Genomic DNA, 12,230 nt, shown 5'->3' with positions numbered 1-12,230 from the left:
GTCGCGCGGGGACAACGGGCCGTTTCCAGCCGCTGCAGTTCCACTCCCGTAAACACCACGGCACTCCCGTTCACCGGCGACGGTTACCGACAACATGTCGCACACCGTCATCACGACCGGCGGGACCTCCGGGGACCGGGTCCTGGACGCGGGCTACACCCGGACCATCCCGGGACTGCTGAAGATCGGCCAGATGGTGAGCTCTACCCCGGTACCGGAGGGGGCGCGGGGCGTGTCACACGGACGGTGACCGGCGGCTCCTCCGGGGCCCGGGAGGTCCTCCGGTGACCGGGAGGTAACAGAAACCACCGTGTTATTGGTTTGGACCACGTGACCCAGTGACGTAGTAACGTTACTGCCGAAGTACAAGTACTAAAGTTATTATGAACTGAAAGTACAATTTATATACAGTATGTATATATATATATATAGATGTGTATATATACACACATATGCATGTATATATATACACATATATATATATATATATACATATATATGTGTATATATACACACATATACATGTATATATATATATGTATATATATACACATATATGTGTATACATATATATATGTGTATGTATATACAGGACTGTCTCAGAAAATTAGAATATTGTGATAAAGTTCTTTATTTTCTGTAATGCAATTAAAAAAACAAAAATGTCATACATTCTGGATTCATTACAAATCAACTGAAATATTGCAAGCCTTTTATTCTTTTAATATTGCTGATTATGGCTTACAGCTTAAGAAAACTCTAAAATCCTATCTCATAAAATTTTAATATTTCCTCAGACCAAGTAAAAAAAAAGATTTATAACAGCTGAGTGTTTGTCAAGGCTCAGGAAACCCTTGCAGGTGTTTCGAGTTAATTAGACAATTCAAGTGATTTGTTTAATACCCTACTAGTATACTTTTTCATGATATTCTAATATTTAGAGATAGGATATCTCCTGAGACAGTCCTGTATATACACATATATATGTGTATATATATACATATATATATATGTGTATGTATGTATATATATACATGTATATATATATATACAGGACTGTCTCAGAAAATTAGAATATTGTGATGAAGTTCTTTATTTTCTGTAATGCAATTAAAAAAACAAAAATGTCATGCATTCTGGATTCATTACAAATCAACTGAAATATTGCAAGCCTTTTATTCTTTTAATATTGCTGATTATGGCTTACAGCAAGAAAACTCAAATATCGTATCTCTAATTATTTGAATATCATGAAAAGTATACTAGTAGGGTATTACACAAATCACTTGAATTGTCTAATTAACTCGAAACACCTGCAAGGGTTTCCTGAGCCTTGACAAACACTCAGCTGTTATAAATCTTTTTTTTTACTTGGTCTGAGGAAATATTAAAATTTTATGAGATAGGATATTTGAGTTTTCTTAAGCTGTAAGCCATAATCAGCAATATTAAAAGAATAAAAGGCTTGCAATATTTCAGTTGATTTGTAATGAATCCAGAATGCATGATATTTTTGTTTTTTTAATTGCATTACAGAAAATAAAGAACTTTATCACAATATTCTAATTTTCTGAGACAGTCCTGTATATGTAAATACAGTATATAAATCACAGTAATGTGGATCTAATAGGTTAACTCAGATTATACATATGTGTATATATATATATATATGCATGTCTATATATTTATATATATATACAGTATATATGTGTATAATCAATAGTAATGTTGATATAATGCTACAAGGGTAACGGCAAATAATACATATACATGTTTATATGTACAGTATGTATAAATATAATAATCAACAGTAATGTGGATATAATGCCTATATATAATATATATATATAAATATATATATAAAAAAAATATATATAAATATATATGTATATATATATATGAATATGTATATATAAAAATATATATATAATAAATATATATATATAGAAATATATATAAATCATCAACAGCAGTGGGGGTATAATGCTACGTGGTTAAAGGAAAATAATAGAATGTGTGTTTGTATAAATATATATATCTACACAGATATATTTGTGTATATATATACTCGATGTGTTTTTGTGTATAACTGTGTTCTGGCTCTCCCGCTGCGTGGCGCCCTCGTCCCGCCGTGACCTCTGAGTTCTGATGTCCGTGTTCCCTCGCCGCTCCTCCAGCTGGCGCTGCTCGTGGTCGTCCTGTGCGTGCGCGGCGCGCGCGGCTGGCCCAGCTGGGCCGCCTTCCAGTTCTTCGAGGTGGCGGCGCTGTGGTTCCTCGTGGCCTTCCTCCTCTTCTTCCTCATGCATCTGTTCAGGCTGCAGGCCAAGATGCCCTGCATCAACTGGCCGCTCACGGTGAGCAGGGAGGGTCAGGAAGCCCGGCTTACTCTGAGAGGGAGGGAGGAAGGAAGGAAGGAAGGGAGGGAGGGAGGGAGGAGGCCAAGATGCCCTGCATCAACTGGCCGCTCACGGTGAGCAGGGAGGGTCAGGAAGCCTGGCTTACTCTGGGAGGAAGGGAGGGAGGGAGGAAGGAAGGGAGGGAGGGAGGGAGGAGGCCAAGATGCCCTGCATCAACTGGCCGCTCACAGTGAGCAGGGAGGGTCAGGAAGCCCGGCTTACTCTGGGAGGAAGGGAGGGAGGGAGGGAGGAAGGAAGGGAGGGAGGGAGGGAGGGAGGAGGCCAAGATGCCCTGCATCAACTGGCCGCTCACAGTGAGCAGGGAGGGTCAGGAAGCCCGGCTTACTCTGGGAGGAAGGGAGGGAGGGAGGGAGGAAGGAAGGAAGGAAGGGAGGGAGGGAGGGAGGGAGGAGGCCAAGATTCCCTGCATCAACTGGCCGCTCACGGTGAGCAGGGAGGGTCAGGAAGCCCGGCTTACTCTGGGAGGAAGGGAGGGAGGAAGGGAGGAAGGAAGGAAAAAGAAGATAAAGAAAGGAAAATGAATTAAGAAATGAAGGAAAGGGAAAGAAAAAAAAAGGCAAATGAAGGCAGGAAAAGGAAAGAAGAAAAACGAAGGAAAAGAATGGAAGGAAAAGGAAGGAAGGAAAGTTGATGTAAACCTGTATGCAGACGATGTCCCGCTGTCTGGACTGATTCTGATTGGTTGTGCCGTTAGCCGAGCTAAGATGCTAACCGCAGGAACCGGATATTTATGGCGAATCCTTGTCGTCTGGAAGGAACGGTGAACACGGAGCGTATGAAATGTCCCGTTTGGTGGAAACGATCTTCACGTCTTTAAAGATGTTTTCATTTCCTTTTCACTGCCCTAACCCAAAGAACAAGTTAAATGTATTGAATATATTTTGTGGAAAAAGTCAATGAAATAATTAATGCGATTAATATATTGTAATAATATTTGAGTTTAAAAACAAATATATTAGGGCATATTATATCACAGCGTGCTAACGCGAGCTAACCATGGTGGGAGTTATATTATTCATATATAGATACACATATATGTATATATGTATATATATGTATATATACATATATGTATATACTCATAATCAAACCCACAGGATGGTTTCCTCCAAAAATAGTTCAATAAAAAATATCGAGGCCAAGGCATCGATTCCTTTAAACAACGTTAGCTAGTGAGTTAGCGACGAGGCTAACGTTAAAGAGTAAATAGCATCGTAAGCTTCAGTCGCCGTTGGTCTTTGTCTGTATTGTTTGGCGAGGAGCTGAATGTTGTTTTGTTTGTCTGTGTTTCTGCTCCAGGAGTTCTTTCATTACTCCGTGGGGACCCTCCTCATCCTCATCGCCTCCATCGTCGCCGCTGTGAAGAGCGGAGGCGTTTCAGCGCTGGTGGCCGGATCGGTACGTAACGTTAGCTTCGTGATTTAGCCGGCTAACGATGCTAACTCTGCTTGTTTATTACAATGTGACATTATCAGTGTTTCTTATTTAAAATGAATGAAAATAAGAGTTATCATGGTTTGTGGTTCCTGAAAGCAGAAGCAGAGTGAGACCTCTGTCAATCACTGAACCCCGTTGGGAGGTTCTGACTCCACAGGAAGTCACGGCGACAGCTTCCTGTTCTGAAAGCTGCATTCTCCCTCCTGACCACCAGGGGGTGACTCCTCTGGTTGTATAGAAGTCTCTGGTTCCTGTGTTGAAGCTGCCTTCTCTCTCCTGACCACCAGGGGGCGACTCCTCTGGTTGTATAGAAGTCTCTGGTTCCTGTGTTGAAGCTGCCTTCTCTCTCCTGACCACCAGGGGGTGACTCCTCTGGTTGTATTTAAGTCTCTGGTTCCTGTGTTGAAGCTGCCTTCTCTCTCCTGACCACCAGGGGGCGACTCCTCTGGTTGTATAGAAGTCTCTGGTTCCTGTGTTGAAGCTGCCTTCTCTCTCCTGACCACCAGGGGGTGACTCCTCTGGTTGTATAGAAGTCTCTGGTTCCTGTGTTGAAGCTGCCTTCTCTCTCCTGACCACCAGGGGGCGACTCCTCTGGTTGTATAGAAGTCTCTGGTTCCTGTGTTGAAGCTGCCTTCTCTGTCCTGACCACCAGGGGGCGACTCCTCTGGTTGTATAGAAGTCTCTGGTTCCTGTGTTGAAGCTGCCTTCTCTGTCCTGACCACCAGGGGGCGACTCCTCTGGTTGTATAGAAGTCTCTGGTTCCTGTGTTGAAGCTGCCTTCTCTCCTGACCACCAGGGGGCGACTCCTCTGGTTGTATAGAAGTCTCTGGTTCCTGTGTTGAAGCTGCCTTCTCTCTCCTGACCACCAGGGGGCGACTCCTCTGGTTGTATAGAAGTCTCTGGTTCCTGTGTTGAAGCTGCCTTCTCTCTCCTGACCACCAGGGGGCGACTCCTCTGGTTGTATAGAAGTCTCTGGTTAGTGTGTTGAAGCTGCCTTCTCTCTCCTGACCACCAGGGGGCGACTCCTCTGGTTGTATAGAAGTCTCTGGTTCCTGTGTTGAAGCTGCCTTCTCTCTCCTGACCACCAGGGGGCGACTCCTCTGGTTGTATAGAAGTCTCTGGTTCCTGTGTTGAAGCTGCCTTCTCTGTCCTGACCACCAGGGGGCGACTCCTCTGGTTGTATAGAAGTCTCTGGTTCCTGTGTTGAAGCTGCCTTCTCTGTCCTGACCACCAGGGGGCGACTCCTCCGGTTGTATAGAAGTCTCTGGTTCCTGTGTTGAAGCTGCCTTCTCTCTCCTGACCACCAGGGGGCGACTCCTCCGGTTGTATAGAAGTCTCTGGTTCCTGTGTTGAAGCTGCCTTCTCTCTCCTGGCCACCAGGTGTTCGGGTTTCTCTCCTCCTTCCTGATGGCGGTCAGCTTGTGGACGTCGTACAGCGTGACTTGTGGCTCCCACCCGACCGGTACGCTCCCCTCTCCACGGGGAGGACTCTTTAGTGTCTCCTTCTCTCCACCCTCCATTACTACCTCACTCCATTCTTCATTCGTTCCTCCCTTGCTTAACTCTTCCCTTCTTCCCTTCCTCCATCCATCCATCTTCCCCCCTCCTCCTCCTCCTCCTCCTCCTCCTCCCTCCAGGTGCAGCTGTGTAAGAAGTGACCCGTCATGGAGGATCCAGCTGGCAGTTTGCTGTGTCCTGGTTTCTGCCTAGCAACCAGCTGGACACTGAACCTGATTGGATAATAGTTATTTCTCCTCGATCCGTTCTGTCCCCGTTTCGTAAACTCTCGTTTCCGGTTCCCGGTGCTCGTTCACGTTTAAAGAAGCTTTTAGACGAGTCGCCTCTCAAGCTTCTCGTTATGCCGTAAAGAAGACAAAGCGAGGAAAAGACGATTTTCCCGCCAAAATATTCCGCCGCGTCTTCGCTGCGCCTCCTCGTGGTTTACAGCGACTCGCTTGATTTGCTCGATTAAATGAAACTGTTCATCCATTCCAACTTTTTTTATTCTACTTTTTAAAATTCTGTAAAAGTCTGGACCACTTAAAAAATAAAAAATAAACTTTTCTTTGAAAGAAAACGCAGTAAAGCCCTGTTAGCATGCTATGCTAACTTACGCTATCATTGTTCCAGTGTGCTAACAAATGTTAACACGCATAATGTTTTACAGGAAATAAGTTTGCATGTTAAACATCTCTCAGGCTAAAATACAAGAACAACCGTGAAGGATTCTGGGAAATGGAAAGTAAACATTAGCGTGCTAACCCCCCCAAAAAAGGAAAAGTGCTAAATCGTTGTGTAATTGAGACATAATGTGGTCTCAATATATGTTATTGTCAACAAACGTGCAGAAACAACAAATAATACAAACACGGATCAATCCGCCGCTGAAAATAGGCCTCAATAAAAATGGGCGTTCACATTAGCGTCCTGCTGTAGTACCGACCAATCAGAGGAGGGCGTTCATCACCGTTCATGGCGACTCTCCTCGGTGCTGTAAACAAACAGCTGTTTACTTTAAGGAGTTTTCAGAAAGCACAAACAGTCTGAGCCGATGCCACGAAGAGGAAGAGGAGGAAGAGAGCGGCGTAGTAACGCGGTTATGAATCTACGGAGCCGGTCGGGGGGGAACTGTAAAGAAATATGCAAATCTATCGGCACGCATTAATTAAACACAGGAGCAGACAAATATTAAAAACATCAATATTCATAAAGAGCACCAGGATTGAGATGAATCTAGACACACGGATTATAAACAATTATGCATGAGGTGTTAAATGTGCAGATTAATATATTGAACTCGCAGTTTGATAAAGACTCACGTTTAATAAGATGTGTAAGTATTGTTGACGTTAATGCATTAATATATGGATTAATAGAAGTTTAATCCAGATAAATCGTACATGTGGATTAAACATGACCACAGGTCTGTACAACAATGTGCTTATTATAAGTAAAGATCCGATTAAGACATGCCTTCAGATTAATAACACACGTTCATAAAACCAACACATAGACATGTACTAATTATTAATAAAATTAAAAAATAATAAAACACGTTAAAAAAACAGGTAGAGGAATTTAAACATAAAAGTGAATAAATTAATTGTAAATCGGCCGATATTCTTAAAAATGATGCACAATCTGGCATTCATATTAAATGTCAAAACAACTACAATTGATTTGAAAAGCTTTATTTAATTGTAACCGGCATCAGATAAATGGTGAAACACGTTGAATTTGCCGCGTGTGAAACAACTAAAAGTGGATTTTGCTGAAGCACAAAACATCTCACGTCATCCTCTCGACTTTCTGCTCTCGTGTTGTCATGTTTTCTCCGTTTATCGGACTCGTTCAGTGACGACGCGTTCATCTTTATGAATCTGCGTGTGCAGATTTATGACCAAATAAAACTCAAATGTTCAGAGGAAGTGGATCAACATGCAGCTTTTAATCCAACAAAACATTTCGATGGATTTTAATAGCGATGAAGAACGCTGCTTTAAAACCATGTGTTACGTTAGCTAGGAAGCTAGCTACAGCTAGCATGTTAGCGATGCTAGTTAGCTCACAAATATATATATACACACAAAGTATTCTCTTTTGAAGCTTCTTTGAGAAACGTCTCGAAACCTTTTTCACGTAAAAAATACGATCTGAAATGTTTTCTAAACAAAAATAATCGTTCTCGGGCCGTCATCATGCTAACCTAGCCTAGCATCTTTGTCAGCGTTTGAACGAAGTCAAACAACGTTGAAACACTGAAATATGTGTTTCTCTATTATTTTGCTGATGTGGATTCTGTGCTAGCATTAGCTCAGAACTCCAGCCCGACTCATTGTATCAACGCAGTTAGCCCCGATGAGTTAGCATCGTGCTAGCGGACCCGCAAACACACCGACCTCGCTAACGTTTAAATTCAAAGTGAATCCACGGGAAATCGTGGTTCGACCGGTTCTGCCTTCAGTAACGTTCGTAGAATACAAAATGGCCGTTGAAATGGAAGCGAGAGCGTTCCTCAAAGGAGACTCGATGGCGTGAAGCTGAAGCGTTCCTCGGATGACAGATCACTGCCTTCCTGCCCGTCACATGCCAAACATTAGAATCCTTCGTGCGACGCTTCGTTTTTGGGGTTTTTCTTCCGTCGGATGCTCCGAGTTCAGAACGAAGGATTCTCGTCCGATCCGAATCCGATGGAACGTCTCACCATCTGGGCGGAAGTGACCCGCGATGAAGTCACCGGAACCCAGAAGGAGCGCGGCTTGTTTACAAATGAAGGTTCTGGGTTCAAAGAATCACATTCGTACCGTTGTAGCCCAACGACGTGTAAACGGACTCCGGTCTCCTGGGTGAAAGTCCTGTGTTTGAGACCCTGAGTCTGACCCTGACTTTGACTGAGTCTGAACCTGACTGAGTCTGACCATGACTCTGACCCTGACTCTGAGTCTGACTCTGACCCTGACTTTGACCCTGAGTCTGACTCTGAGTCTGACTCTGACCCCGACTCTGACCCTGACTCTGACCCTGACTCTGACTCTGAGTCTGACTCTGACCCTGACTTTGACTGAGTCTGAACCTGACCCTGACTCTGACCCTGACCCTGACTCTGACCCTGACTCTGAGTCTGACCCTGACTCTGACTGACCCTGAGTCTGACTCTGACCCTGACCCCGAGTCTGACCCTGAGTCTGACCCTGACTCTGACCCTAACTCTGACCCTGACTCTGAGTCTAACCCTGACTCTGACCCTGACTTTGACCCTGACTGACTCTGACTCTGACTCTGACCCTGAGTCTGACTCTGACCCTGACTCGGACTCTGACTCTGACCCTGACTCGGACTCTGGACTGAAGCGAAAGTTTCAGCTCAACCGGACTAAGATGCTCGTGTTGCCCAACGACCGCGGATCCATGTGACCGACAAACCTCCCGTTGGCTTTGTGAGTTCCGACACTCGCCGATAATTTATCGTTATTCAATGAAATCGTACGTCATGTTATCGCCATACACAATCACCTGGACGACCGATCGATAATAAGAAGCACGTTCTGACTCAATGTTCTCAGAGAAAAGAATATTTTGAAAATAAATGAGAAAACACAAATAAATCCAACGGACGATTTCGTATCGACTATTTCTCCTGTTGAGCACCCAGAAAACGTACAACACCGCGATGTATACATACACGTTGACAGAAATCGCGATAGAGGATTTTGTCCTCTAAACACGAGACTCCGCCCCCTGAGTCGGGTTCAGAGGTCACCTAACGCCTTCCTGTGAAATCCGGTTCGGTGACATCGTTCGCGAGCTAGCTTTATTTTTGGGAAACTAGCGGCAACTGAATTAGACAGTTTCGTTTGGAAAGGGGGCGGGTCTTGTTTACCAGGTCTCGTGTGGACCCGCCTCTTTCACTCTGATCCAAGAACCACAGTTTGGATCGACGGCCAAAAGATTTTCACCCGTCTTCGCTCACAATTGTCGGCTTTTTATCGATCAGAGTCATGACCTTCTCTGAAGGTCCAAGGTGTTCACATTATTATTACTATTATTGTTATTATTATATTTGCTGCTTCACTGTATTTGAGTTTTTTTGTCTCTACCACATATGAAGGTTTTATTTCATTTTAGATGCACTGATAAAAACGATCAAATCTCAAGTAAACGTCAACATGTTGGACCTGGAGGAATTTAAGAATCGCTGGAGGAAAAAAATGGAGATCTTTTCAATGTAGTCAGCGTGCTTTTGACTTGTTTCAAGATTCTATTGATGAACTTTTCATATTCCGATTTTTTTCATCAATATCTCTCTGGCGGTAATTTTGAAAAGTTTGAAATTAATATAAAAATATTTATGATTTAAATTACGTGTTATTATTTTATCTGACCGCCAAACAAAACAATGTCAAATGGGGCGCCCTCTTGTAGTATTAGTTTATGTTTTGATCAGAGTTGTGACCAGCGCCGCCGCTCCCATAGCGCACTACGCGCTGCGCGTAGGGCACAAAGTCCTGAGGGGGCACCGCAAAATAGGCAACTAAAAAAATCCTCATAGTTATAATAATTATAATGCCGATATTATTTCAGTCTAGAAATATTAGGCGCCTTTTAGGCATGTATATCACAAAACAGGCAGAACAAGAGATATATTTAATCGCTCAGCACCCCCGTTAACACTTCTCGGGTCGCATCGCTCTGTGCCGTGATGCGCACCGACACATCCGCTCACACATCAGGGTTTTTCCTGGGTCAAAATGGGTCTTCGGTGCTCCCAAAAAAAATGTTTGCGCGCTGCGCGCGCACCATCTGTTCATGCACGTCGGGCTGTTGAGTGAGTGATCAGCAGCTGGCCGCTCTGACAAGTCGCGCACCTCAGTTGCGTATTGATCAGACAAGAAGACACGCTTATCAACTCCAGTGTTTCCCTACTATTAGAACAGGGTGAAATCTGACCACGTCACCCTGTAATTTTCGTCTACCCCCCGTCAACTCTACTCGGCTCACGCGCGCCAGAGCTCCGATGCCGGCACGCGCCTCCCTCAGCCGGGATGGACCTTTGCTCTAGACCTTTGTTCTAGACCTTTGCTCTAGACCTTTGCTCTGGACCTTTGTTCTAGACCTTTGCTCTAGACCTTTGTTCTAGACCTTTGCTCTGGACCTTTGTTCTAGACCTTTGCTCTAGACCTTTGTTCTGGACCTTTGCTCTAGACCTTTGTTCTGGACCTTTGCTCTAGACCTTTGTTCTGGACCTTTGCTCTAGACCTTTGCTCTGGACCTTTGCTCTGGACCTTTGTTCTGGACCTTTGCTCTAGACCTTTGTTCTGGACCTTTGCTCTGGACCTTTGCTCTGGACCTTTGCTCTAGACCTTTGCTCTGGACCTTTGCTCTAGACCTTTGTTCTGGACCGTTGCTCTAGACCTTTTCGATTGGATCATGCAACCTTTCCGATCGACTTCTGGTCTGTTTCCTTGAGCATTAAGTTTAGTTCAGGCTTGAGCTTCAACCGTTGAGGACTCAGTTTCAGATCCAGGTTTTAGGTCCAGACCGTAAAACTACAACAACAAAACAAACGTGATACAAGCCACCTGGAATCAGGACCGCTCTCTGCCGCCTGTGTTGATTATATATATTTTGAGCATCATTTTAACACGTATAAATAACGTCGGTAATAACCGGCGATCGGCACAAACCCTCAAAGTCACCGAGAAGTTTGGCTTCTGTGAGATGTCCAATCACGACTCTGGACCTAGCGAGCTAAGACGTGAGAACCCCCAGTGTCATCCTCCAACCCGTCGGCCAGGCCGAGCCGCCGGACTCGTCCTCTCCAAAGTGCCTTAACGTTGTGTTGAGCTATCGGCCGGCAGGTCGGTGATCTGCTGCTAGCGAGCTATCTGAGTTCCAGAGAGGAGATGGAGAGGCGTGAAGTGCTTTATTATGTTTTAAAGAAAAGATGTCCACGGTAGTCTTAGAGTACACCCGCATCACAAAGAGCTCACATGACTTGTGTTGTTTTTCTACATTTTTTAAGTGTGTAAACTACAAGTTGTGATTTATTGCATGTTGGAAATTAAAAGCTCATTGCGCCACGTCTGTCTGTGAAGTCCAGTTTGTTCTGAATGTGGCCACTAGGGGTTCATCCTGAACACACACACATCAATACACAACCTGAACACACACACACAGATCAATACACAACCTGAACACACACAGATCAATACACAACCTGAACACACACAGATCAATACACAACCTGAACACACACAGATCAATACACAACCTGAACACACACACAGATCAATACACAACCTGAACACACACAGATCAATACACAACCTGAACACACACACAGATCAATACACAACCTGAACACACACACAGATCAATACACAACCTGAACACACACACAGATCAATACACAACCTGAACACACACACACAGATCAATACACAACCTGAACACACACACACAGATCAATACACAACCTGAACACACACACAGATCAATACACAACCTGAACACACACACAGATCAATACACAACCTGAACACACACACAGATCAATACACAACCTGAACACACACACAGATCAATACACAACCTGAACACACACAGATCAACACACAGATCAATACACAACCTGAACACACAGATCAATACACAACCTGAACACACACAGATCAATACACAACCTGAACACACACAGATCAATACACAACCTGAACACACATATCAATACACAACCTGAACACACACACAGATCAATACACAACCTGAACACACACAGATCGATACACAACCTGAACACACACAGATCAATACACAACCTGAACACACAGATCAATACACAACCTGAACACACACACAGATCAATACACAACCTGAA

At 44.1% G+C, this 12,230-nt stretch overlaps 1 protein-coding gene across 1 annotated transcript; it reads left to right on the top strand.

Moving 5' to 3' along the window:
- The first annotated feature begins 4 nt into the window (after window positions 1-4).
- On the top strand, window positions 5-11,433 carry cmtm7 (CKLF-like MARVEL transmembrane domain containing 7). The gene is made up of 5 exons (XM_056443961.1): window positions 5-196; window positions 2,178-2,354; window positions 3,717-3,815; window positions 5,235-5,316; window positions 5,492-11,433. The coding sequence occupies exons 1-5, from the start codon at window positions 95-97 to the stop codon at window positions 5,503-5,505; spliced, it is 474 nt and encodes a 157-aa protein (XP_056299936.1). The 5' UTR covers window positions 5-94; the 3' UTR covers window positions 5,506-11,433.
- The last annotated feature ends 797 nt before the right edge of the window (window positions 11,434-12,230 follow it).

This window comes from Pseudoliparis swirei, chromosome 22 (assembly GCF_029220125.1).
Source record: "Pseudoliparis swirei isolate HS2019 ecotype Mariana Trench chromosome 22, NWPU_hadal_v1, whole genome shotgun sequence".
Lineage (NCBI taxonomy): Eukaryota > Metazoa > Chordata > Actinopteri > Perciformes > Liparidae > Pseudoliparis > Pseudoliparis swirei.
The sequence above is the reverse complement of the archived record's forward strand: the minus strand, read 5'-3'. Positions and strand labels throughout refer to the sequence as shown.

Bases quoted from the DNA above. Each gene is read 5' to 3' on its own strand.
- cmtm7 (XM_056443961.1), top strand. From the start codon at position 95: ATGTCGCACACCGTCATCACGACCGGCGGGACCTCCGGGGACCGGGTC. The intron at 197-2,177 runs GTGAGCTCTACC...CCGCTCCTCCAG, and splicing joins TGCTGAAGATCGGCCAGATG to CTGGCGCTGCTCGTGGTCGT. The intron at 2,355-3,716 runs GTGAGCAGGGAG...TTTCTGCTCCAG, and splicing joins GCATCAACTGGCCGCTCACG to GAGTTCTTTCATTACTCCGT.